Source organism: Armigeres subalbatus, chromosome 2, assembly GCF_024139115.2.
Source record: "Armigeres subalbatus isolate Guangzhou_Male chromosome 2, GZ_Asu_2, whole genome shotgun sequence".
In the NCBI taxonomy this organism is placed as follows: Eukaryota; Metazoa; Arthropoda; class Insecta; order Diptera; family Culicidae; genus Armigeres; species Armigeres subalbatus.
Genome location: NC_085140.1, coordinates 13,095,991 through 13,123,870, shown reverse-complemented (window position 1 = coordinate 13,123,870; position 27,880 = coordinate 13,095,991). Strand labels below are relative to the sequence as shown.

General features: G+C 43.5%; 1 protein-coding gene across 6 annotated transcripts in view; it reads right to left on the bottom strand.

Moving 5' to 3' along the window:
* The window catches only part of LOC134217767 (uncharacterized), a 566,229-nt gene that overhangs the window by 241,428 nt on the left and 296,921 nt on the right, over window positions 1-27,880 (bottom strand). For all 6 annotated transcript variants that reach the window (XR_009981158.1, XM_062696573.1, XM_062696572.1 and 3 more), the window contains 3 exons: window positions 24,312-24,751; window positions 21,509-22,486; window positions 17,760-18,209 (listed from right to left, as the gene is read on the bottom strand). Coding sequence is in view for 5 of the 6 variants with exons in the window: in XM_062696573.1 (XP_062552557.1) it covers window positions 17,760-18,209; window positions 21,509-22,486; window positions 24,312-24,751 (1,868 nt within the window). In the remaining variant the exon portion in view is untranslated. The remainder of the gene's footprint in view (window positions 1-17,759; window positions 18,210-21,508; window positions 22,487-24,311; window positions 24,752-27,880) is intronic.

Below are 27,880 nucleotides of genomic sequence, written 5' to 3'. Positions count from 1 at the left end.
TTCCTTCAGAAATTCCTTCGGAAGTTCTTAGAGGAATTCTTCCGGAAGTTTCTACAGGAAGGCAGAATTTCACCGGAAGTTCCTTTAGGAATTCTTCCGGTAGTTCTTACAAGAATTCCTCCGGAAGTTCCTTCAGGCATTCCTCCGGAAATTCCTTCAGGTACTCCTTCAGAAGCTCCATCAGGAATTCCTCCAGAAGTTTTTTCCAGGAATTCTTCTGGAAGTTCCTATAGGAGATCAGTAATTTTATGAGGAAGTTGCTTCAGGAATTCCAGCGGAAGTTTCTATCAGGAATGCCTCCAGAAGCTCCTTCAAGATTTCCTCCGGAATTTTTATCAGGAGTTCCTTCAGTAATTCCACCGAAACTTCATTCAGAAATTCCTCAGGGATCTATCTGGAAAGTCCTTCGGGAATTCTTCTGGAAGTTCCTTCAAGATTTCCTCCATAAATTCTTTTAAGAACATCTAAAGAAGTTTCAAGAAGAAGAGCGAATTCCTCCAGATGTTCTTTCTTTCCTTCTAAAGATGCTTTACGAATTCCGCCGGTAGTTCTTCATGATTTTTTTCGGATGTTTCTTCAGAAATTCCTTCAAAAGTTCTTACAGGAATTCCTCCGGAAGTCAGGAATTTCTAAGAAAGTTGCTTCAGGAGTTCTTCTAAAAGTTCCTACAGGAGTTTCATCGAAAGTTCCTTTGGGAACTCCGGAAATTCTTTCAGGAATTCCTCCAGAAGTTCTTCATTAATTCCTCCGGAAGTTCCTTCAGAAATTCCTCCAGAAGTTTCTATCAGGAATTCCTCCAGAAGTCCCTTCAGGATTTCCTCCGGAATTTCCATCAGGGGTTCTTCCAGGAATTCTACTGATTTCCATCAGAAATTTCTCGGGAAGTTCCTTCAAGATTTCGTCCTTGAGTTCTTTCAAAAATTCCTCAAGAAGTTCCTTCACGAATTTCTCCGGAAGTTCCTTCATGAATTCCTCCGAAAGTTCCTCCGAAAGTTTCTCCGAAAGTTCCTCCGGAACTTCCTCCAGGGATTCCCCCGGAAGTTTCTCCAGGAATTCCTCCGGAAGTTTCTCCAGGAATTCCTCCGGAAGTTTCTCCAGGAATTCCTCCGGAAGTTTCACCAGGAATTCCTCCGGAAGTTTATCCAGGAATTCCTCCGGAAGTTCCTTCAGAAATTCCTCCGGAAGTTTCTCCAGGAATTCCTCCGGAAGTTCCTTCAGGAATTCCTCCGGAAGTTCCTTCAGGAATTCCTCCGGAAGTTCCTTCAGGAGTTCCTCCGGAAGTTCCTTCAGGAATTCCTCCGGAAGTTCCTTCAGGAATTCCTCCGGAAGTTCCTTCAGGAATTCCTCCGGAAGTTCCTTCAGGAATTCCTCCGGAAGTTCCTTCAGGAATTCCTCCGGAAGTTCCTTCAGGAATTTCTCCGGAAGTTCCTTCAGGAATTCCTCCGGAAGTTCCTTCAGGAATTCCTCCGGAAGTTCCTTCAGGAATTCCTCCGGAAGTTCCTTCAGGAATTCCTCCGGAAGTTCCTTCAGAAATTCCCCCGGAGTTCCTTCAGGAATTCCCCCGGAGTTCCTTCAGGAACTCCTCCGGAAGTTCCTTCAGGAATTCCTCCGGAAGTTCCTTCAAGAATTCCTCCGGAAGTTCCTTCAGGAATTCCTCCGGAAATTCCTTCAAGAATTCCTCCGGAAGTCCCTTCAGGAATTCCTCCGGAAGTTCCTCCAGAAATTCCTTCGGAAGTTCCTCCAGGAATTCCTCCGGAAGTTCCTCCAGGAATTCCTCCGGAAGTTCCTCCAGGAATTCCTCCGGAAGTTCCATTCAGGAATTCCTCCGGAAGTTCCTCCAGGAATTCCTCCGGAAGTTCCTCCAGGAATTCCTCCGGAAGTTCCTCCAGGAATTCCTCCGGAAGTTCCTCCAAAAATTCCTCCGTATGTTCCTCCAGGAGCAATTCCTTGAGTAATTCCCGGAACAATTCCTGGAGGAATTACCGGAGACCTGGAGAATTCCTGAAACAATCTCCAGAGAAATTTTAGGAAATTTTCGAAGGATTCCTGGAGGAAATCGGAAGAATTCCTGAAAGAATTCGAAGAAATTCCCGAAGGAATTCCCAAAGAAATTATCGAAGGAATTCCTGGAGGAATAATCAAAGGAATGGATTGAGGTTTCGTCCAGAAATTCCTCTGGGAATTACCCTGGAGTTCCTCAGGGAATTTATCCGGGAGTTCCTCCAGAAATTCCTTCGAGAGTTCCTCCAGGCATTCCTTCGGGAATACGGGAATCCTCCAGGAATACCTCCGAGAATTCCTCGAAGAATTCTTTCAGGAATTCTCCCAAGAATTCTTCCAGGAATCCTTCCAGGAATTCCTCTAAAAATTCCTCCAAGAATTCTTCCAGGAATTCCTCGGATCTACCTCCAACAATATCTCCAAGAATATAATCTTCTGGGTCTTCCTCCAGAAATTCTTGGGAAATTCCTGGAGGATTTTTTAGAGGACTAATTGATTGGAGGAATTCTTGGAGGGGTTCCGGTAGAAGTTTTCGGAGGAATTTTTGGAGAATTCCTTCGAGAATTTCCTAGAAATTCCTCCGGAAATTGTTTCAGGAATTCCTCCAGAAGTTTTCGCGGGATTTTCACCTGGAATTCCTCCGGGACTTCTTTAATCCAATCCTCTGGAAATTACTCCATGAATTTTTTCAAGAATGTATTCAGATAGGAGGAATTCTCGGAGGAATTCCAGGAGGAATTCCCGAAGAAATACCCGATGGAATTCTTGGAGGAATTCCCGAAGACAAATTCGGAGGTATTCCCGGAGGAATTTTCGGAGGAATTCCCGGAGCAATTTCTGGAGGTATTCCCGGAGCAATTCCCAGAGAAATTTTCTCCTCTCCTCTGGAAATGTTTTCTCCTTCAGGAATTCCTTCGAGAATTCCTCCGGAAATTCCTTTGAGAATTCCTCCAGGAAATCCTTCGGGAATACCTCCGGGAATTCTTCCGGGAATACCTCCAAAAAATCCTCCGGGAATACATCCGGGAAATCCTCCGGAAACTTCTCCGGGAATTCCCACAGGCATTCTCATAGGAATTCCCGGAGGAATTGCCGGAGGAATTCCCGGAAGAATTCCCGGTAGAATTCCCGGAAGAATTCCCGGAAGAATTCCCAGAGGAATTCCAGGAGGAATTCCCAGAGGAATTCCCAGAGGAATTCCCAGATGAATTCCCGGAGGAATTCCCGGAGGAATTCCCAGAGGAATTCCCGGAGGAATTCCCGGAGGAATTCCCGGAGGAATTCCCAGAGGAATTCCCGGAGGAATTCCCAGAGGAATTCCCAGAGGAATTCCCGGAGGAATTCCCAGAGGAATTCCCGGAAGAATTCCCGGAGGAATTCCCGGAGGAATTCCCGGAGGAATTCCCAGAGGAATTCCCGGAAGAATTCCCAGAGGAATTCCCGGTGGAATTCCCGGAGGAATTCCCAGAGGAATACCCAGAGGAATTCCTGGAGGAATTCCCAGAGGAATTCCCGGAGGAATTACCAGAGGAATTCCCGAAGGAATTCCCAGAGGAATTCCCGGAGCAATTCCCAGAGGAATTCCCAGAGGAATTCCCGGAGCAATTCCCAGAGGAATTCCCGGAGCAAGTCCCAGAGGAATTCCCGGAGCAATTCCCAGAGGAATTCCCGGAGCAACTCCCAGAGGAATTCCCGCAGGAATTCCTTGAGTAATTCCCGGAGCAATTCCTTGAGTAATTCCCGGAACAATTCCTGGAGGAATTACCGGAGGATTTGCCGGAGGAATTTTTCTCAGAGAATTCCTCCAAGTATTTCTCCAGATTTCCTCCAAGAATTCCTCCAATAATTCCTCTTGGAATTCCTGAAGGAATTCTTGGGAAATTCCTGGAGGAATTTTCAGAGGAGTAATTGGAGGAATTCTTGAAAGGATTCCTGTAGAAATTCTTGGAGGAATTCTTCGAGGAATTCTCGGAGAAATTCCTGGAGAATTTCTAAGAGGAATTCCCTGGGAAATTCCTGTTGGAATTCTCGGAGGAATTCCTGAAAAAATTATCGGAGAAATTCCTGGAGGAAGTCCCGGAGTAATTTCTGGAATCCTGAAGGAATTCCTCCGGGATTGTCTTCGGGAACTCCTCCAGGAATTCCTCCAGGAATTCCTCCAGGAATTCCTCCAGGAAATTATGAAGAAATTCTTGGAGAAAATTGCTGAAGAAATTCCCGGAGGTATTCCAGGAGGAGTTCCTGCAGGAATTCTTATAGGAATTCTTGGAGGAATTCCCGGGTGAATTCCAAGAGGAATTCCCAGAAGAATTTCCGAAGGAATTCCCGGAGGAATTTTCGTGGGAAACGCTGAAAAAAATTCTAGATAAAATTTCTTAGAAACTGCCGCAGTAACTTCGGGACGAATTTTAAGAAAAATTACTACAGTTTTCCCAGGAAGATTTCCTGAAGACATTATTGAAAGAATTCTTTGAGTTTCTTTTCGGAGGATTTGATTATGGGAGTGCTGGGGAACTCCAGCAGGAAATCTCGGAAAAACTCCTAGAGGTATTCCTGGAGGAATTTCCGGAAGTATTCCCCGAGGAATTCCCGATCGTATACCCGGAAGAATACCCGTAGGTATTTCCGGAGAAATTTCCAGAAAAATTCCCGGAGGTATTCCCGAAGGTTTTCCCGGAGGAACTCCCGGAGGAATTCGTGGAAAAATTCCCGGAGCAATTGATGGAGGAATTTTTCTCAGAAAATTCCTCCAAGAATTTCTCCAGAATTCCTCCAAGCTGTTCTCCAATAATTCCTCTGGAAATTCTTCCAGGAATTCTTGGGAATTCTTAGAGGAGTGATTGGAGGAATTCTTGGAGGGGTTCCTGTAGAAATTTTCGGAGGAATTCCTTGAGGAATTCCTGTAGAAATGCTAAGAGGAATTCCTTGGGAAATTCCTGGAGGAATTCTCGGAGGAATTATTGAAGGAATTCTTGGAGGAATTCTGGGGAAATTCTTGGAAGAATTTCCTGAGAAAAATTCCTCCTCGCTCCTGGAATACCTTCGAAAATTCCTCCGGGAATACCTCCGGGAATTCCTCCGAGAATACCTCAGGGAATTCTTCCGGAAATTCCTCCGGGCGTTCTTCCGCAAACTCCTTCGGGAATTCCTCCAGTAATTCCTCTCGGGAATTACTCCAGGAATTCATCCGGGAATTACTCCAGGAGGAATTCAAGGAGTAATTCCCTGAGGAATTCCCGAAAAAAATCCTGAAGAAATTTCCGAAGGAGAAAAAAATTCCAGAGGAGTTATTGGAGGAATTTTAAAGGAGTTCTGTAGTAGGAATTCCTCCAAGAGTTTTTCAGGATTTCCTCCTGGAATTCCTCCAGGACCTTCTTAATCAAATCCTCCAAAATAACTCCAAGAATTCTTTCAAGAGTGTCTTCAGGAAGTCTTCCTTTCGGAAATTCGTCCCGAATTCTTTCGGAAATTCGAAATTTCTAAAAAAAAAAAGAATTCTCGAAGGAATTTTTGAAGGAATTTCCGGAGGATTTCCCGAAGAAATTTCCAGAGGAATTCTCAAAGGAATTCCCGGAGGAGTTTCCGGAAAATTCAAGGAAGAATTTTCGGACGAATTCGTGGAGCAATTCCCGGAAGTATTCACGGAGGTATTCCCGGAGGAATTCGCGGAGGAATACCCAAAGGAATTCGCGGAGGAAATCCCGGAGGAATTCTCGAAGCAATTCCCGGAGAAATTTTCCTCAGGGAATTCATCCAAATATTTCTCCGAAATTCCTCTAAGAATTCCTGGAATTTCCGGAGAAATTCCAGAAAGTATTTCTGAAGGAATTCCCGAAGGAATTCACGGAGGAATTCCCGAAGGAATTCCCGGAGGAATTCCCGAAGAAATTCCCGAAGGATTTTCGGAGGAATTCTCGAAGGATTTTCCTGAGGAATTCCCGAAACCTTAATCCATTCCTTCGAGAATTCCTCCGGGAATTCCTTCGAAAATTTCTTCGGAAATTCCTGCGGGCATTTTTTTCGGGAATTTCGCCGGCAATTCTTCCAGAATTCCTCCTGGAATTCCTTCGGGATTTCTTTCAAGAATTCCTTCGAGATTTTCCTGAAAAATCCTCCGGAAATTTGTTTCAGAAAGTCCTCTAGGAGTTTTTCCGGGATTTCTTCTTGTAGTTCCTCCAGCACTTCCTTAACCAAATCCTCCGAAAATAACTCTAAGAATTCTTTCAATAATGCCTTCTGGAAGTCTTCCTGGAAATACGGTAGGAATTCAATTCTTGGAGGGGTTCCTGTAGAAATTTTCGGAGGAATTCCTTGAGGAATTCCTGGAGAAATGCTAAGAGGAATTCCCTGGGAAATTCCTGGAGGAATTCTCGGAGGAATTATTGAAGGAATTCTTGGAGGAATTCTGGGGAAATTCTTGGAAGAATTTCCTGAGAAAAATTCCTCCTCGCTCCTGGAATACCTTCGAAAATTCCTCCGGGAATACCTCCGGGAATTCCTCCGAGAATACCTCAGGGAATTCTTCCGGAAATTCCTCCGGGCGTTCTTCCGCAAACTCCTTCGGGAATTCCTCCAGTAATTCCTCTCGGGAATTACTCCAGGAATTCATCCGGGAATTACTCCAGGAGGAATTCAAGGAGTAATTCCCTGAGGAATTCCCGAAAAAAATCCTGAAGAAATTTCCGAAGGAGAAAAAAATTCCAGAGGAGTTATTGAAGGAATTTTTAAAGGAGTTCTGTAGTAGGAATTCCTCCAAGAGTTTTTTCCGGGATTTCCTCCTGGAATTCCTCCAGGACCTTCTTAATCAAATCCTCCAAAAATAACTCCAAGAATTCTTTCAAGAGTGTCTTCAGGAAGTCTTCCTTTCGGAAATTCGTCCCGAATTCTTTCGGAAATTCGAAATTTCTAAAAAAAAAAAGGATTCTCGAAGGAATTCTTGAAGGAATTTCCGGAGGAATTCCCGAAGAAATTTCCAGAGGAATTCCCAAAGGAATTCCCGGAGGAGTTTCCGGAGGAATTCAAGGACGAATTTTCGGAGGAATTCCCGGAGCAATTCCCGGAGGTATTCCTGGAGGTATTCCCGGAGGAATACGCGAAGGAATACCCAAAGGAATTTGCGGAGGAAATCCCGGAGGAATTCTCGAAGCAATTCCCGGAGAAATTTTCCTCAGGAATTCATCCAAATATTTCTCGAAATTCCTCTAAGAATTCCTGGAATTTCCGGAGAAATTCCAGAAAGTATTTCTGAAGGAATTCCCGAAGGAATTCACGGAGAAATTCGAAGGAATTTGGAGGAATTCCCGAAGAAATTCCCGAAGGAATTTCCGAAGGATTTTCGGAGGAATTCTCGAAGGATTTTCCTGACGAATTCCCGAAACCTTAATCCATTCCTTCGAGAATTCCTCCGAGAATTCCTTCGAAAATTTCTTCGGAAATTCCTGCGGGCATTTTTTTCGGTAATTTCGCCGGGAATTCTTCCAGACTTCCTCCTGGAATTCCTTCGAGATTTCTTCCAAGAATTCCTTCGAGAATTTCCTGAAAAATCCTCCGGAAATTTGTTCCAGAAATTCCTCTAGGAGTTTTTCCGGGATTTCTTCTTGTGGTTCCTCCAGCACTTCCTTAATCAAATCCTCCGAAAATAACTCTAGGAATTCTTTCAATAATGCCTTCTGGAAGTCTTCCTGGAAATACGGAAGGAATTCATTTTTCCAGGATCTCCTCCGGGAATTCCTCCAGGAATTTCTCTAGGAACTCCTCCGGGAACTCCTCTAGGATTTTTTTTCGGGAATTCCTCCTGGAATACCTCCAGGAATTCCTCCAAGAATTCTTTCAGGAATTCCTCCGGGAATTCCTCCGAGAATTTCTACAGGAATTCCTCCGGGATTTCCTTCAGGAATTCCTTCTGGAATTCCTCCAGGAATTTTCCAGAAAAATTTTATTAAAATTTCTCCAGGAAAACCTTCAAGAATTCCTCCAATAATTTCTACAGAAATTCCTCCAAGAATTCCTCCGTGATTTCCTCCATGAATTCCTCCAGAAATTCCTCCTATATTTTTCCCAGGAATTCTTCCAATACTCTTCCCGAGAATTCTTCCAAGTATTCCTCCGGGAATTCCTCCAGGAATGTCTCCAGGAATTCTTCCGGGAATACCTCGAGGAGATCCTCCGAGTATACCTCGAAGAATTCCTCCAGGATTACCTCCGGGAATTCCTTCAGCAATTTCTCCAGCAATATCTCCAGGAATTCCTTCAGCAATTTCTCCAGCAATATCTCCAGGAATTCCTTCAGGAATTTCTCCAGAAATATCCCCAAGGAATTCCTTCGGGAATTCTTCCTGGGGGTATTCCTGGAGGAATTTTCAGGGGGATCTCCGAAAGAATTCCTGGGGAAGCTACTGGATGAATTTGATGAGGAACTCCTGGTGGAATTCCCAGAGGAATTTTTAGGAGAATTTCCAGAGAAAATTCTCGGAGGAAGAACTTCTCCACTAATTGCCCCCGGGATTCTTCCACTAATTGCTCCGGGAGTTCTCCCAGAAATAGTTCTACTAATGGCTTCAGGAATTCCTCCATCAATTGCTTCAGGAATTTCTCCAGGAACTCCTTAAGGGCTTGTTCCAAGAATTGCTCCGGAAATTCCTTCAAAAATTAATCTGGGAATTACTCTTGGCATTTCTGCGGGAATTTCTCCAACAATTCCTTCAGAAATTTCTTCAGAAATTCCGTCACTAATTGCCTCAAGAAATTCTCTCTTCGTTCAAGGACTCATCCACTAATTCCTCCAGAAATTTTTCCACTTATTGCTTCAGGAATTTATCCAGCACTGCTATCTGGACTTCCTTCATGATTTTCTCCAGGGTTTCTTTAAGGAGCTCCTCCAGGAATAGGTCTACTAATTGCTTCAGGAAATTCTCCACTAATTCCCTCAAGAAATCCTCCAGCACTTCTCTAGGAGTTCCTCCAGGAACTCCTCAGGAATTAATCCAGACATTCTTTCCGAAATTCCTCCAGGAACACTTGCAGGACTTTCTCCAGGAATGCCACCAGGAAGTTTCGCGATCATGTCGCCAGAAATTATTTCCGAATTGGAATTGGAATTCCCTCTAAAATTAACCTAATCTAAAATCTCTCCCAGAAGTTTATCCGGAAGCTCAACGACTACATTGGCATATGGGACAAACTGAAAGGTTTTTTTTTAAATTTTCTAATTAAATAAATTTTCGTATTGAACAGTCACAATAAGAATGAGAAATATGACAATAACAGGTTCAAATATGAAAATGACTAAAATCCGTGTTGAACTGATATGCGATCGTAGGCGATGTTCATCAATAGATGATTGCGGTAGCCATAGCGTGGACTCAATTTTTACATTTGGGTCTGAGAAGTTGGAGGCATAATTGAGTCAAATAAAAAAAACCGGAGTGAGTTTGTCAATTCGATAGATATGGTAAGAAAGCATTGCTCGAACTAGAGAAGTCAGTAAAATCCAACTTTGGAGTGGGCTGGTCGATGGTCGTCTTTGGATCCAGGCTCGTCAAGAAATAAAAACCAAACTGTTTAGTGGATCAATCCACTAAATTTGTTTATTATGTTTATTTGAGTTTAAGTTGCCATCGCTGCTGTAAAACAGTGTAGTACCAGGAGTCACTCTATGAACTGCCGATAGCCGATAAGGGAACGGAAATGAAGCCGGGACGAACGGCCTTACCTCAAATAGAGGTAAAAGGATACAAAATCTGCAAAAAGAATCAGATTAAAACGCAGCAGAATATCGCAGTAATGGCAGCCCCAGAAGCTGACGACCGGCGGCACTGCCTTCACAAAGATGATTTCCAGAATGCCTATCAATCTATCGAATCTATTCCATTCACCGATGGGCAAAACGGAAATTATTCACAAAGTCGATTGCGAATAAAGCAGTTTTCAGGCATCATGAGGCTTGGTACTGTATTTGCTCCGCTTGACTCGCAACACCACCAAATCGACTAACGAATGAAAACAGAAAATATTTTGTTTTTCGCCTACTGTTTTCAATTGTTAAAATTCCTTTGGTAATAACGCGAAATTTTCCTTGACCGTTTTCCTTGAGAACTGCATACTAGGCTTAACTGTTAAATCATGCATTACAGTGGGAGTAAAAAACACGAGCTTGTTATGATTTGGTAGTTAGTGTGGTTTATTTTCAAATTTTCTCCTCATTTTAAGCCAACCAGGATATTATGGGCTTTCCGGCATCTGATTGTGCGAGAAAAGCTGGCACATGGAAGGGTTATGAACATTTTTAGCTTTTATAAAATATCGTGATCCATGTTCCAAAACACGTCAAAGTACTGCAAGCTCTGAAGGGAGTAGAATTAGAGGTCAATTTCCGATGAGCAGGAAGTTTCTTGTTTGCATTTATTATATTGAACAAACAAAACACATTTGTGATAAACCATATTTACCAGGCCCAGACCAAAACCGAATCATAAGTCTAAAGTTGTACGAGATGATACATTTTCATTCAGAGATTTGCGATACAATTTACAATTAAAAAATTGCACTCCATTACATGAAACTCTAAGAACTTTTTGAAAATTGGTCTACACAATGCCAGAAGTTTAATTAATAACATAGCCAACTATCGTGCGCTCAAAGAAAAATCTGAACTTGGTGTTTTTGCTTAAATCAACTCATACAAACAATATTGTTGAGATAAGTGGATATAACAAAGTTTAGGTGGGGGAATTGCCCTTTATTTGAAGAAGAATTTAAAGTTTTCTGTCATCTCTAAATCGGGAAGCGAGAGCGATATCGATTACCTTTTCGTTAAACTTGAACAAGCCAATCTAGTCTGTGGAATAATATATAAGCCACCCGACATAAAGCTATCCAAATTACATGTCGTATTCGATCTTATTTCTGAAATCTCTGCTACTGAGCCTTATATCTTGGTTGCAGGAGAATTTAATGCTAAAAAGCAATTTGAAAACTAGAAACATGTGTGGTCAAATAAATGTACTATCCTTTAAACTAATTGAAACTTTACCTACCTGCCACAAAATTGGCTGCACATCATCTACAATCGATCTGTTCACAGGAAACTACACGAATTTTATCAATAAGTAGACGAACCTGTCCGATCTCGCATGGTTTGTTTTCAGCGCCGTAGCGTGCGGTTGGCTAGGCTGGCCCCCGCCAAGGGCGCCAAAATGAATGGTCGCTCTATAAGAAATTGTTTATTTCTTTATTTTCACAACATTGCGGATTTTCCTGTTTTCTTCTAATTTGTTTCAATCAAATCAAGAAATGGATTTTTTGTCTATTTCGTACACTAAGGCTATATATTCGCTCCAAAACCAAACTGACGATTGATTAAACCGCATCAGAGATGCATTTGGTTGACTCAACTATGCGCATAAGTGTAACCCCTAATCCCAAGGCGTCAAGCGACCCGTGCCGAGGGGATGCATGGCCAGGGGGTGAAATAATGAGCTAGGCCTTTAACGGAGCCTGTGGGGTACCTGGGCACCCTCCACAGTAATTGTCCCTTACCGCGTCATGCTGGGCTCTGCCGTGGTGGACCTCTTTTCCCGAGCAACTCGTGGGACCAAAATGGAAAACCAAGTCAATTCTTCAATTAGTGACAACCCCTTCGCAAGAGGTGGGTTGTTCAGGTCTCCGCCTAGGAGGCCAGAGGCAATAGTCGGCAGCTCAGTGCGCAGCGCCAGCGTGGGTCACTCAACCTTCCTCTCGGCTATAAAAACGCCGGTAGGGGTTATTGACGGCTCATGGCTTGTGGAGGCGATGAACCGCAAACGCGATGGGCTTTCGGTCTTCGAGGTGGCGACGGAACAGCTGGGCGCCATCATCGACTTTGCGTCATCGAAGCATAATATCAGTAAGGACCTCAAGAGGAGCTTGCTGAAACTTCGAAAGTCGATGTTGGACGCCAAGCTGGACCTGGAAAGGTCTGTCCACCCAGGAAAGACGGTGGTAAGGGGTTACGGCAGGCTGAGAGCTCTCCGCCGTACCAGACCAGGGAAATAGAGGGGGATGACGCCTTCTGGACCTTGGTCAAGAACAAGAGGAAACCGAAGACGTCAAGTGCTGAAAAGAAGGCCCAGGCGAATGAGGGTAGCAAGAAGTCTAGGGTAGGCGCCAATCGCTCCAGGGGCGATGCCCTAGTCATCAAGACGGACGAGGCTAAGTACTCGAACGTCTTGAAAGCGATGAGGAGTGACGTCAAGCTCGGTGAACTCGGCGCCGACGTACGTCGAATAAGACGTACCCGGATGGGCGAGATGATCCTCGAGCTAAAGCGGGGCGTCTCGCAAAAGGGCGCCGTCTACAAGAAGTTGGCGGAGGTGAATCTAAGGGTTTAAGACCTGGACGAGATCACCGAAGTCGAAGAGCTCGTCACGGCACTGTGGCGACAGTGTGAAGTGGAGACGCCCAGCGCAGCCGTTCGGCTACGGAAAGGTCCGGCAGGGACGCAGGTAGCATTGGTTCGGCTATATGCAGCGGACGCCTCCAAGGTAGTCAAGTTAGGGAGCGTCAAGGTGGGATGGCCGGTGTGCCCTGTGGGCATATATGAGCAACCCGAAGTTTGCTTCAAGTGCATGGACCCGGGGCACAAGCAATAAGGCACAATGCTGCACGAACCCTCCCAATTGTTTGATTTGTTCCAGCAAAGCTGTGAACAGCAAGCACCCCATGGGGGGTTCGAAGTGCCCGGCGTTTAAGCGTGCTGCAAAATCACAGTGCAGGTAACGCAGCTGGCTTGCTCGGCCTCGCCCGAGTGTTTGATGTGCGCAGGTTTAGAGGAAACGGCGGAACACGTGTTGTTCGTGTGCCCACGTTTTCGCGCAATGCGTGACCACATGCTTGCCACACTACCCCGACACTACCCCGGACAACCTAATTCGGAGGATGTGTAAAGATGAAGTTGGCCGGAACGCCGTTTTATCGGCTATCCCCCAAATCGTCTCGGAGCTACACAGAAGGTGGCGCGTGGACTCAAGGATGGCTAGTTCAGGCGCAAATAAGAGGTGGTCTAAGGGATCGGAGTCGGCTTCATGGGTCATACCGGTGGTCATGCTCTGTGGTCGAACTCGATCCTTTTATCGAACAAGTGGCCGCGCGAAGAACAACATGGTATCGTCGCTTTCGCGGCGTCGGTCAACCGGGCGGGTTCCAAGCCCGAGGACGGAAAGGGGTCCTCGTCAAGGCTGGGGCAGGCGTAGGCACCGCGTCAGCAAGTCCCTCTGTGTGCTGGCGAATAGGCCCTATCGCAGAGAGGTCAATTTGGGGTGCACGCGGCATCATCATTCTTGATACCAGTCGTGCAGAGGGAAGCAGGCGCGAAGTCGACCCTTCCCACCTTCCGAGGACATAGGGCGTGGTAAGACCACCTGGAAAGCCGGCAATGCGATGGCACGATACCATGGTGTTCTTCTAAAAACACGAGTCACGATGTTCGATGCTGCAAGGACACGCAGCTAACCTCGAGGGTGCGTTGTGCACTGGCCCCCCTTTGAAGCATTTCTTTCTGGTTGTACCGAAGGGACTATGGGCTTGGCGGCAACCGAAACGGTTTAGCGGGTCGGGGATGTAGTCCTGCCTCCCTCATTTGCTAATGGAGGTGGTTCCTAACCCCGCACTTCCTGGACAACCCAGGATGTCTGTTGAGCAGATTCCCCTTCCATTGCTTAAGAAGAAAAAACACACACACATATACACACATACACACACACAGACATCACGCGACGAAATTGGTGCCGTATTTCTTTGTTTCGCGATGAGATAAAAATATGTTCAGTGAAATGGAGATCGTAACAGTTTCCCTATATTCATCCCTGCAGTATGAAAAATGGACTTAGTTAAAGATGTTGATATGTGTTCAGTAAAAATAATGGAAACATATTAAAAAATAATCCTTTCGACTAGTTTGAATGATTTATTTGTACGGAAAAAATATCTCCAGGGGGGGGGGTGCAGATAAGTTTGTGTGGGGGGAGGGGGTGAGGTTTGGAAGAGAAATATTTCTTTACCAAAATAGCTTTTTGATAAAACAATACTCTTATACAACATATTTAAAAAAATGGAGAGGCGGTCAGATCTTGGTTAGGGGGGGGGCAAGGGGGAGGCGCTGGGCTTCCACCTGTACCTCTCCTGTTTAATCTTATGCACAGCAACCTAATTCTAGTTTTGATTTGCATTTGAACTGCCCCTAAAATTAAAAACAATCGTTCAAGTTTATTGTTCAAGAGTACGTACTGGGTTAAATACTAGTTACACCCTCCGGATGCGATGATAATACATAAATATGATTAATCTTAAGCTGATCTTACTAGAATATTATAAAAAATGCAGAAAAACCCAAAACAGTATTATTGGCCACCACTTTCTATGGAGCTGCCCCAAAGTGGGTTCGTCAGATAAGACCAAAGATCTCATTCGTCTTTGCAACGTGGTTCACAGACAGTACCAACGTACTGGGCTGCCTGCACTCAAAACCCGTTGCAATCGCTTGACAAAAGTAATCCAGGCCAGAATGGTGGACCTTAGAAATAGTGATTTTTCCAATAAGATCCGCGCTCTCCCAGACTGTGCTAAGCTGTTCTGGAAATTCACCAAAATTCTAAAATCCAAGCCTCGACCCATGCCACCTTTGATCCCATTAGACATCAATGGCTATCGCTTGATAACTCCTGTAGAGAAGGTCGCCGAAATAGGTCGTCACTTTGTCAGCTCGCACATTCGTCGAAAGAACATCATCAGTCCACACGAAGCAACCGTTGACGAGCACACTAACAACATCCATTTTATTGGAGAGTTGCGCTAAAACCCATCACCTCAAACTTGAACAGGTCCAAAACAAATTCCTGAGGATGATCCTCAACACCCCTCCCAGAACACGAACTTCTGAAGTCCATCGTCTACCGGTATCAAAACACTACATGAGCGCTTTGGTGAGTGCAAAGAGAGGTTCAGGGTCCATTACAACTTTTCGGACAAGTTAGCGATACGGTCGCTTGTCCCAAATTAAGTTTTCGATTTCATGCTTTGGATGGCTGTTTGAATCTCTAGCAGTGATGGAGCCTCGGTATTGACGCGTGTTATGCGTCGGATCCTAGGCAGATCATGCAGATGTTGGTACTTGAAAAAGTTGTTCAAATAGCTTGAACCAGCGTTTCAGCTTTTCAATAACTGACCATTCGCGTATTTCCCAGGCATCGCATCCTTGCATTCATCTTCGCTCCGCTTACGTCTTCTTCTTATTCTTCTTCTTCTTCTTCTTATTGGCATTACATCCCCACACTGGGACAGAGCCGCCTCGCAGTTTAGTGTTCATTAAGCGCTTCCACAGTTATTAACTGCGAGGTTTCTGCATTCGTATATCATGAGGCTAAAACGATGATACTTTTATGCCCAGGGAAGTCGAGACAATTTCCAATCCGAAAATTGTCTCCGGCATCGGGAATCGAACCCAGCCACCCTCAGCATGGTCTTGCTTTGTAGCCGCGCGTCTTACCGCACGGCTAAGGAGGGCCCCTACGCTTACGTATTATGTTAAATACTTTCCGAAATTTTGTCTAATCCGGAGTGACTCGTGTCAAATTTCACCATTTGATGGTCGGTTTAGCGTGGAACTGCTCCCCAAAACAGTTTACAAAAATGAAGGCTTTCCCTTTCATCCAATGTTTGTAGCAGTAACGTAACACGAGATGGAAAACGAACTTCCATCCGGGCGAACTGCTTCAAATGGTTTCACTGGACTTAAAAACCGGGACAAATAGTTTAACATTATTATTTTCGGTCGAATTCGCGTTCCTCTCAACCCCCACCATCGCCGCATCGGAGCAGAGATCGCGGCGAATCACGATGTGGCCATTCCGGGTGGATTTTTTTTATTTCCCGTTCATTTCCAACCGGAGCACCCACCTACAAAGTGAGTGGATTTTTGGTGTTTGGTTCCTTTGCCTCCGCTTCGATGGTAGAGCAGTACGTATTTGCTCGCAATTCACGTGCGAGTGAAATATTTGCATTACATTTATGTGAAATGATGCTTCAATATTTATTGCGTTTTCGGGTCCGCCCGGGAATAGTCGGAAGTTGTCTGCATTCCCTGGTGGAGTTTCGTTCCGTTAGGAGGTGGGAAAGGCGGTGGGTGTTCCTCTATGACGCTCGGTGGAGGGCAGCTCCCAATAAGTTTACCCCAGCATTATGAGTGATGATTGCAAACATAGATGGCGTGCCGATGATGTGGTGGGTGTGTACACTGTGTGCAGTGTGCATTGCGCGGTAGGCATAATGTTTATTGAGCGTATGGAATGTGGAGTGCAAATGTTTCGCCATCGTCGTTTTTTGGGGGATGCAATTGTGATCGATGATGGAGGATTGTTTGCTTGTTCAATTCGAAAGCTTGTGCTACTGTTGAAGTTGATTGAAATCATTGGATAAGCAGCATTTCGTTTTTTCGACGGAAATCAGGATAATTGGTGGTTATGATTGAAATTTATGTGTGCTTGAGGATAGCATAGCAATTATTGATTCGTTAATAGAATAGTTGAAGTACTTTCGAATTATTCTTCTAGGTCGACCGCTCAAAGAGCTGTATGTTTTTTGCCACCCTTGGACGAGAAATGTGAAATGAACTTGTTATCAGCAAGTCCCAAAAATCATTCAGATTATCTTTCATATAAAGCCAAACACATTAGAATAGTAGCATTTGCTCAAACCAATTCGTCCCCTTCAAAACCACGCTCATTCAAACAACGTATACTTAGGTACCGCTCACCCTTTTCAAATTTTTCTTCAGTGAGCTTGCGTAAATGGTTTTCTTATAAGGAAGATTAATGATGGTAAAATATGTTCCATGATCATTAGCTTCGTCACCAATGATAACGACAGCATCGTTAGACATTTCTCATCACCGCTTTCTTCAAAACGGATCTCAATTTATCCTCCGATTTATTATGGAATGAAAGTAACACTCAACCAATGAGTAACAGACGTTTTCACAATTTGTAATGCGTTATTCGTCACGAATATTTTTCAAAATAAATTTATCCTCAAACTATATTATGTAATTTTATTATCAAAACTTTCCAAGATACATACTAGCCTATGTACATCTGAAATATGTGATTGGGTCAATTATTACCTTGCAACTTTGTGAATATGTGTTCACATATTTATACTCATAAAGGTCAGGTCAGATTGGGTTGATCAAATACTTTACCTGTAAAGAAAGAATTAAGAAATGGATAATGGAGTAAAACATGCGAAAACATGAATAATTTGACAATAAATTTTCGAAACAGATAATATTGTTCTTATTGTTGTTATTATCACCCTACTACAACACATGGAACGCATTCGTCATTATCTACAGAGACCAATGTGAGTATTTCCCAACGCATGGTAATAAGTCATTGTATTCGCTTTCATTTGAAAATCGAATCGTATTCGTATTCTCGTTCAGTATAAAACAAAAGTATTAGATTACCAACGAATGTCACGTGTTTGAATAAGAAGTTTCTCAACGAAGTTAATCAGAATAAATGTGCTTACAACGGACAAACATGTCACTTTTATTGATTCCTTCATCATAATTCCACCCGTATTAGCCACAAGCCACAAACATTCGGAAGTAAACCATGTTACCAATTCCACTCCACGCACAGACATCGGAACCGAATAGTTATTCACTTCACGAACACGGAACGAACGGTGTGGCCCACCGCCGAAGCCATCGTTACCGAGCGTACCTTCCGTTCCGTCCGAACTCAAATTGGCGAGATCTGGCCGTTGCGGGCTAGCTCGCCCGCTGCAGCTGCCACCGCCGTCTCGTGAACCTCTCCTGTTGCTGGTGGCCGTGGTCTTGGCCGGATCATTATCATAATCAGATTCCTTGGGCGATTGATGGCATTGCTGAATGGTGCCGCCCAAGTCTGCCCGCACCGGATATTCAACGTGAGCTGAGTCGTAAAAATGGCCCACCGCCGCCGGACTGCCACGGCTGGCCCCGGCGCTGTCGTTTGGGATTTCATGACTCTCGAGCAAACGGCAGCAGCCCTCGTCAGTTAGTGCTGGTGTCTCTAGTTGAGTTGCAAATGAATTCACGTCCACCGGTGACGGATCTGCGCCATCAGTTATTCGTACTGCTTTGCCAATAGCGGCTGTGGCATCTGCGTCTTGCATCGCTACTGGCTGGGTGGCTGCATAGTGGAAGGAGTTTTTAGAACATTGCGACGAAAATTGATACCATCAAAATTTTAAGAGTTATGATGCCTTCAAAGGGGTATAGAATAATTAAAACATGTACGAAAATCATCAAAATAAATTTTCTAGCGAAATTTTTTATTTTTAATTCCGCAGATATTTCATTGAAAATTCCAAACATTTTCCTTTAGACCATCTAAAGATATTCTCGTGGAAATTTCTCAAAAATGTTATTGAAAATTCTAAGAATTTTCCGTTGAACGTCAAGCCAAGTCAAGTTCAAGTCAAGGTCAAGTCAACGTCAAGTGAAGGTCGAGTCAGATCAAATCGATTCAAGTCAAGTCAAGATCAAATCGAGTCAAGTCGAGTCAAGTCGAGTCAAGTCGAGTCAAGTCGAGTCAAGTCGAGTCAAGTCGAGTCAAGTCGAGTCAAGTCGAGTCAAGTCGAGTCAAGTCGAGTCAAGTCGAGTCAAGTCGAGTCAAGTCGAGTCAAGTCGAGTCAAGTCGAGTCAAGTCGAGTCGAGTCAAGTCGAGTCAAGTCGAGTCAAGTCGAGTCAAGTCAAGTCAAGTCGAGTCAAGTCGAGTCAAGTCGAGTCAAGTCGAGTCAAGTCGAGTCAAGTCGAGTCAAGTCGAGTCAAGTCGAGTCAAGTCGAGTCAAGTCGAGTCAAGTCGAGTCAAGTCGAGTCAAGTCGAGTCAAGTCGAGTCAAGTCGAGTCAAGTCGAGGCAAGTCGAGTCAAGCCGAGTCAAGTCGAGTCAAGTCGAGTCAAGTCGAGTCAAGTCGAGTCAAGTCGAGTCAAGTCGAGTCAAGTCGAGTCAAGTCGAGTCAAGTCGAGTCAAGCCGAGTCAAGTCGAGTCAAGTCGAGTCAAGTCGAGTCAAGTCGAGTCAAGTCGAGTCAAGTCGAGTCAAGTCGAGTCAAGTCGAGTCAAGTCGAGTCAAGTCGAGTCAAGTCGAGTCAAGTCGAGTCAAGTCGAGTCAAGTCGAGTCAAGTCGAGTCAAGTCGGGTCAAGTCGAGTCAAGTCGAGTCAAGTCGAGTCAAGTCGAGTCAAGTCGAGTCAAGTCGAGTCAAGTCGAGTCAAGTCGAGTCAAGTCGAGTCAAGTCGAGTCAAGTCGAGTCAAGTCGAGTCAAGTCGAGTCAAGTCGAGTCAAGTCGAGTCAAGTCGAGTCAAGTCGAGTCAAGTCGAGTCAAGTCGAGTCAAGTCGAGTCAAGTCGAGTCAAGTCGAGTCAAGTCGAGTCAAGTCGAGTCAAGTCGAGTCAAGTCGAGTCAAGTCGAGTCAAGTCGAGTCAAGTCGAGTCAAGTCGAGTCAAGTCGAGTCAAGTCGAGTCAAGTCGAGTCAAGTCGAGTCAAGTTTAAGTCAAGTTCAAGTCAAGTTCAAATCAAGTTTAAGTCAAGTTCAAGTCAAGTTCAATTTAAGTTCAATTCAAGTTCAAGTCAAGTTCAAGTCAAGTTCAAGTCAAGTTCAAGTCAAGTTCAAGTCAAGTTCAAGTCAAGTTCAAGTCAAGTTCAAGTCAAGTTCAAGTCAAGTTCAAGTCAGGTTCAAGTCAGGTTCAAGTCAGGTTCAATTCAAGTTCAAGTCAAGTTCAAGTCAAGTTCAAGTCACGTTCAAGTCAAGTTTAAGTCAAGTTCAAGTCAAGTTCAAGTCAAGTTCAAGTCAAGTTCAGCTCAAGTTCAAGTTAAGTTCAATTCAAGTTCAATTCAAGTTCAAGTCAAGTACAAGTCAAGTTTAAGTCAAGTTCAATTCAAGTTCAATTCAAGTTCAAGTCAAGTTCAAGTCAAGTTCAAGTCAAGTTCAATTCTAGTTCAATTCTAGTTCAAGTCAAGTTCAAGTCAAGTTCAAGTCAAGTTCAAGTCAAGTTCAAGTCAAGTTCAAGTCAAGTTCAAATCAAGTTCAAGTCAAGTTCAAGTCAGGTTCAAGTCAGGTTCAAGTAAAGTTCAAGTCAAGTTCAATTCAAGTTCAAGTCAAATTCAAGTCAAGTTCAAGTCAAGTTCAAGTCAAGTTCAAGTCAAGTTCAAGTCAAGTTCAAGTCAAGTTCAAGTCAAGTTCAAGTCAAGTTCAAGTCAAGTTCAAGTCAAGTTCAAGTCAAGTTCAAGTCAAGTTCAAGTCAAGTTCAAGTCAAGTTCAAGTCAAGTTTAAGTCAAGTTCAATTCAAGTTCAATTCAAGTTCAATTCAAGTTCAAGTCAAGTTCAAGTCAAGTTCAAGTCAAGTTCAAGTCAAGTTCAATTCTAGTTCAATTCTAGTTCAAGTCAAGTTCAAGTCAAGTTCAAGTCAAGTTCAAGTCAAGTTCAAGTCAAGTTCAAGTCAAGTTCAAGTCAAGTTCAAGTCAAGTTCAAGTCAAGCTCAAGTCAAGTTCAAGTCAAGTTCAAGTCAAGTTCAAGTCAAGTTCAAGTCAAGTTCAAGTCAAGTTCAAGTCAAGTTCAAGTCAAGTTCAAGTCAAGTTCAAGTCAAGTTCAAGTCAAGTTCAAGTCAAGTTCAAGTCAAGTTCAAGTCAAGTTCAAGTCAAGTTCAAGTCAAGTTCAAGTCAAGTTCAAGTCAAGTTCAAGTCAAGTTCAAGTCAAGTTCAAGTCAAGTTCAAGTCAAGTTCAAGTCAAGTTCAAGTCAAGTTCAAGTTCAAGTCAAGTTCAAGTCAAGTTCAAGTCAAGTTCAAGTCAAGTTCAAGTCAAGTTCAAGTCAAGTTCAAGTCAAGTTCAAGTCAAGTTCAAGTCAAGTTCAAGTCAAGTTCAAGCTCAAGTCAAGTTCAAGTCGAGTTCAAGTCAAGTTCAAGTCAAGTTTTAGTCGAGTCTAGTCGATTGACAGCAGTGAAGAAAATTAAATTAAATCTATTATTTATGATCGCATATTTATGACAATCTCTTATTTTTTTGATAATTTTTAGCTTCTTTAAACATTTTTTTGCGTGGTATCGCCCCGAATAGGCTTTCGACCACTTTTTCTATAACACATTGTCTGAAGAAGACTCCGAACGGGTTATTCGTGTGATACAAGGATTAAAATAAAAATGAATCAAATCTTTCTCACAGACAAATGTTCATGAAGGCATCCAAACACTTATTTTTGAGGTTTCAATTCACGTCTTGCTCGTTATTGTATGTTCCCGTAGTCGTACTCGCATCGGTAATTTGAAACATCTGATCTGAACTATTCGCAAAGGTAAAATTTTGTTCGATAAATTGCGTCACACTGTGCGCCGTACAAAACTGAACCAGCCGTAGCTTAGTACGATTACGAGCCCTACTTTGACCACTGTGCATCGTGGGTGGACACAGCCGGGTGTCCATGATTGGAAGCCGACTCACGCTTTTCGGAATTTAAATATGCGTCATTTCTCGTGTGGTCATCGACGCTGGGGGCTGCCGACGGATGCTTGTTAGTACTGTCATCTTGACCAAAAGTGGAACCGTCGCGGACCGTGTCCGGGGAAGTGGCATGTAGGTCCGCCAACGCAAAGCGTGGATCGATCATGAACAGTCCGTGCTGGTGGTAGACGTCCAGTGGATTCCAGTTGAAAATGGCAACGTTGGTGAAAATGTCCTCCTGATTGCGCCTCTTGCTCAAGTAATTGTCTATCATGTCTTTGGAATCGTCATCCGAGCGATGGTGCTGCCCGGACTCCAGCTGTGGTCTTTTCTGCTCATTGGAATTCAGATCACATTTCTCGACTCGAAAGCTCTCATCGTCACTATTTTCTTGATGCCAACCAGAGCTGCCGGCATCATCTTTCCTTAAATCCGGCTTAGAAGGCAAAGTTTTGCTCCCCGTACCAGATTCCACTACTAAGCCATGGTTGGTTTCGCCAACCACTTTCGTGGCACTACTATTGTCATCATCGTCAGCTAATAAATTAATTAAATTATCGTCATTTATCTCGACAATTTTTGCCTCCTCACGTTCGAGGGCTAACGGCAAATCCCCGGCACAAGATGCCGGATTTTGCCGCAGAACAAGTGTCTTCGAGAATGTCAGCAAATCATCGAGTACGGCATCAATCAGGGGAATGTTCTCCACTAAATCGACCGGCGGCGGCCCCGGCTGGGGTTGATGCTCGAGTGCCGCAGTGAATTGATCGAAAACGTCCTGATGGCGCTGCTCCGGAGTGTGGTCGTCGGCCTCGGCATCCATGGTGCGGGGCGGACTCGGGTAAGGGGTCGGTATCCGTGCCGGGGTTGGTGACCGATGCTGGTCTACTGTTGTTCGGGGTGGGCCAATATTTCCGTTTTCGAAACGGACCCACCGCCGGTAGGATGACTCTTGAGGTGGTTCGTTTCCGGCTGGAACTGAATTAGGCTTCATTAGAATAGAATTGATTGGTTTGAGCTCTATTGGCTTATGTAGATGAGTGCATAGATGGACACCGAAGTAAGTTGAGTATGAGAAGAGTGTTTGGGAAAACATAAACTTCGATGGATGAGACTATTTTAGAGCGTGTTCCATCTTGATGAATGACATATTGATGTATTTGGATTTTTCAAAACTATGCTATCTGCGGGTGGAATAATAAATTGTCGAGATCGTATTCAAAAATGCTCTATGCAAAAAACGCACTTTTAAGAAATTCAACATAGCGTATAGATTTTTTTTTATCTCAGAGACTTAGGGGAACTGGGGGTAGGACGCCCACGTTAAGGAAAATGCCATTTTTATCAATGAAAACCACCATTTCAGCCAGTTTTCATCAGCGCATACTGAAGAACAGCATATCTGCGACTGACTACCGATAACAGATATCTAATTGTCCATTTTATTGCACAGAAATTTGATTTTTAAAAAGCACCCGAAAAAAAAATGATTTTGAAACCATGCGGGGTGAGATGCGCCAGTGGATGGGTTAAAACGCGCATGTGCTTATCGTACTGATTTTCATTTTAATTGCCTACATTAAGGCAATTAACCGAATATTTCAGCTGTTTCGGTCATACGAAATGAGCATGAGCGTACTGCCCCACCGACCTCAGAAGTTTGAAGGCCCATAAACTCGTTTTAAAACCATTTTTGACGACGATTTCGTGTGGAACATAAAGAACACGAGTAAGCAGCATGGCTCATGGCTCAATTATTAATTTATCAATGTATAACAGCGACAGAAAGACTAAATTCCACCGAGCTAGAATTGCATCAAAACACGCAAAAATCGTTTTTTCGAGTTTTTCATGTATAACTAGAGAAAAATCATGAAATATATGTATCCAATGGCAATATTTTTCATTGCTTTATCGTATAGACTATTGAAAATAATCAAAATGGGGATATTTAACTTTATTCAGGGGTGGCGCGTTTTAACCCCTATGGGCGTGCTACCCCCACTTCCCCTACTAAGTATCGTATAGAGTTACTATCAATATAGGAAGTAATGACAAATGGAGCATTTTCCGTAAATTAGAAAACTGTTAGATAGCGAAAAAGCACGGACGAATGACAAAGTGAAATTGTTGAGTACGTCCTCAATAAGCACAAAATCAGTGTGCAATGATCAGAGGTCGCATTGACTGAATACCTTACATAAAATCCAGTGAACAATTCTCCGGTTCACGAAAAGATTTCTCATTATTGAGGCAGGAGTCGAACCCACGCTACACAGCATGAAAACGCACACGGACTGAGGTGCATTTACATAAACGAACGACCATTCATTTCCATCAAACTCGGAACCGAACATATTGAACTTTATATTCATGACTTCTTCGAACCCGAAGTAACCAATAACTAATTTGATGTAAGTATTTATACAGTCTTGTACTTGATGAATATTCAATCTCATTTCTTATTGCCATCATTGGCTAGATCCAAAACAAATCGTATTAGATGTCATCATTCACACTACCCATTTTCTGCATTTCCACCTTCACATTTTTCAGCATGGTGTGAATTTAAAATCGACGATCATTTCCAACATTTAGTTAAAAGTCCAACGAAAAAGTATAGCATCATACGTCAAACGGCGAGTATTTTCAAAGGCACATTCAATCGTTCAAAGTGAACAGCCAATCGATGAAAGTTTGCTTCGAGTTGTTGAATCATTTGTGTCGTGTCTCCTTGATGCAACGCAATGTGGTGTCGTGTTGTGTGGTGGCGACTATTTACAATCTGCCCAATCCAACCTACCGTTTCTCGGCGTGTCATCATAATTTTCCACCTGATTCGCTTTTCGCTGCTGCTGCTGCTGCTGTGGCGATTTAGGCGCATCATTTTCCGGTGGTTCTTCAACCTCTCTCAACGTTTCAATGCTGGTTGCCGAACTACGCCGACAGTGGCACTCGGGACATAGGGTGCTACTGCTGCTGCAAACGCTACCGGCGCTGCCATCTGGCGTTCCACTGGGTGACCGTTTCTTACACGGCCGGCAGCGATGGCAATGCTGGCGCTTGTGAAAATCGCCGTCCCACAGGTCAAATCGCTGAAATTCCTCCGATCGTGCATCATACGGACCGAAAATATACTCCCCGTCGGTGAAGCTCACAAAGCGGCTGCTATTTTCGGATTCTTCTGGCGGTGGAGGTATTGGCGGGGGAGTGGAGTCTGACATCGGTACATTCGCTGTGACGCTGCAATTAGGGGAGGTAGTCGAATGCACCAATCATTTGCGAAAAACAATTTCTAGAGTAAGACTGAAATCGTCTTTCGAATAGGAATAGAGCTTTGAAGTAAGAAATTGTTAATTTTAAACTTATTTACCTTTTTAGGACTTTCTCACGTCATACGGGTCATAATTTCCAGTAGTACAAAAGATCAGTGGAAATATGTTCGAATACAAGAAATTTAGTACGTAAAGAAGCGGCATATACCTAACGAAAGGTTCAATATCAATATGTATATCTATTTATATGAAAACTAGTTTGCCAATACTTTAATGCTATTTAACTCACGAGCGGGATTTGCACGATTTCTTTATTAATCGATTCGTCAGTGATTGAGATTCAGCAGTGTTTATATACAGGGGCTAGACAAAAAGGTTGAGATAGGCAAAATTTTGTTGAAATTCAAATCAGCATAACTTTGCGTCGAATAATTCGATTTTGATAAAACTGGGACCATCGGAAGTAGAAACTTTAATAGTATTCCATCTCTATCTAAAACCTCAGATTGGCACGTGCTATAGCAAAACAAGCCGTCAACTCTGTGCACTCAGAAGACTTCCCGCTGGTCTTCCAGGCAAGGTTGTAAAAAGAGAAACATTATGAGTACATGTCAGTCGATCAAGAGGCCAAGAGGAAACTATGGGAAGACTTTCTCGACTCTACTTCGGAATACTTCCTCGGGAATACTTCGAAACATTAGTTTCGGTAAGCGAATATCCACCTGAGTTCCAGAGGACTATCGTAGCCAGATCCTCATCACTGAAAAACTTCCGAGTTCCCCCGGATTTATCGAACTCCCTGCTAATCCATTCTTTCACAGCTGTCAAGCTGTCTTTTGCCCTGTCTAAAGTCGTCAGGTCCAGATAGGATAGGGTACCCCATGCTAAAGAACCTCCCTCCTCCTGCAAAAATACTGTTTCTCGAATTGATCAACCAGGCTTGGTCTGACCAAATCTTCCCTGATGAGTGGCGGCGAAGTTTCGTTATCCCAATCCCGAAAACCAGCGTTTCCTCTCGGGACGTTTCGAGATTCCGCCCAATCTCGCTGACCTCCTGCGTATCCAAGGTCGTCGAGGGGTTGGTGAACCGCCGGCTATGGGAAAATCTCGAAACAGATGGCAGATTCGGTGTTTGGCAGCACGCCTTCCACCCAGGCTATCGAACGGGCTCCCACTTAGCGTCCCCGTCCTACAGGACGCCTTCGAGAAGGGACCTAGTATCCCTCCAAATTTCGAAGGGGTTCAACAGGACATGGTCGCCTTTAGCTGAGCAACTGGGATTTCTCCGGCAACATTCTGGCTTTTGTTCGGAATTTTCTAACATGTCACTTCTTCCAGGTACTCATTGGAAATCAACTTTTCCTCATAACCATGAACTGTGTGTTTCGCTTCCTACCTCCAAACATCTACATTTATATATATATAAATATATATATATATTAGGGTGGTTCAAAAAATCGATTTTGCTCCACAGTGCTTATCTGATTCTTTACCATGTTCTGAGTGTCCTCTAAAAATTTGAGCTCATTTGGATTAAAACTGATTTAGCACAAGCCGTTTCAAGTTTGCATGCAAATTAGTATGGGGAAATTTATTTTTTCATTATACTGTTCATGACGCTTCACCATCAAGCGCATGTTAAAAGAAAACCTACATAGCTAAAAGGAATGCTCAACAGCTTCCACTCAGTGAAAACCGCATCTCAATTAATCGTTCCAATAATTAGTAATCGAATTTAATCTATACCGTGGTTTTCTGGAGCTAATTGCATAACTCATCAACAGGCAACATTGCTGCTCGTGGCGCGAAAGATAGCACACACAAATTCAGGCTACTATGTTGCACTGCACATTTCAGTGATGCCCTCAAAGAAGTTTAACGATCATGACTAAAGATTCGCAACCTGTCTTAAAATCGATTACACCCGATTCTTTTTTTACACGGGGGATGCGTTCCGTGTAAAAAAAGTTTTCAGTTCAAAATTTGAAAATCCGTGTAACAAAAGTTTTATGATTTCTCGACGAATAATGCAAAATGGAGCAACTTTGCAAAAATTTTGTATGGGATTTTTTCTACACGGCCGTGTAAAAAAAATCCGTGTAAAAACAGAATCGGGTGTACTAATTATTGGGACGATTAATCAACATGCGGTTTTCGTTGGGTGAAAGCTGTCGAGTATCCCTTTTAGCTATGTAGGTTTTTTTTTTAACCTGCGCCTAATGGGGAAACGTCAATCACAGTATAATGAAAAAATAAATTTCCCCATACTAATTTGTATGCAAACTTGAAACGGCTTGTGCTAAATCAGTTTTAATCCAAATGAGCTCAAATTTTCAGAGGACTGTCAGAACATGGTAAAGAATCAGATGAGCACTGTGGAGCAAAATCGATTTTTTGAACCACCCTAATATATATATATATATATATTAGGGTGGCTCAAAAACACTTTTTCAAATTTTTTGATGGGCCGCCTTATTCGGTTCTATTTGATGCTCTGATGCTCTGGACAAAATTTCAGCCAAATCGGTCAACGTTTGGGCAGTGCTGAACTCGTTGGAAGTTTATATGGAAAAATGTATGCCATGATACTCATTCAGTTCTTGTAAAATAAAATACAGAATGTTATGCTGAAAACCGCGAGAAGACGACATTCTGTTGGTTGTCGTCGGTGACACTCCAGCACGCACGCGGATAAAAGCCCAATCCGCCGTTAGTGCCGTTCTCCGAAACTCCGGTGGGATTTTCCATGACCGCCAGCAAGTAAGTCCGTGGGCATGTTTGCAGAGGGCGACAACAGCTATCCGGTCCGAACATAAAATTAGTTTAATACCACATACCCAACCGAAAAATAGTAAAGGTGCTGGGAGTCTCCATCGATCGGGGGCTCACTTTCCTGCCGCATTTCCGTGAAGTCAAGGTCAACTGCAGAACTAGAGTTAATCTAATTAGAACCTTATCCAAACCACACAGAACCAACAAAAGAGTACGGATTGGTCAGGCTATCATCGATAGTCGTCTTCTCTACGGCCTCAGCTGCTGATCCCACCGTAACCTCATAGATACTTTGTCAACGACCTTCCATCAGTAAATTAGAGCC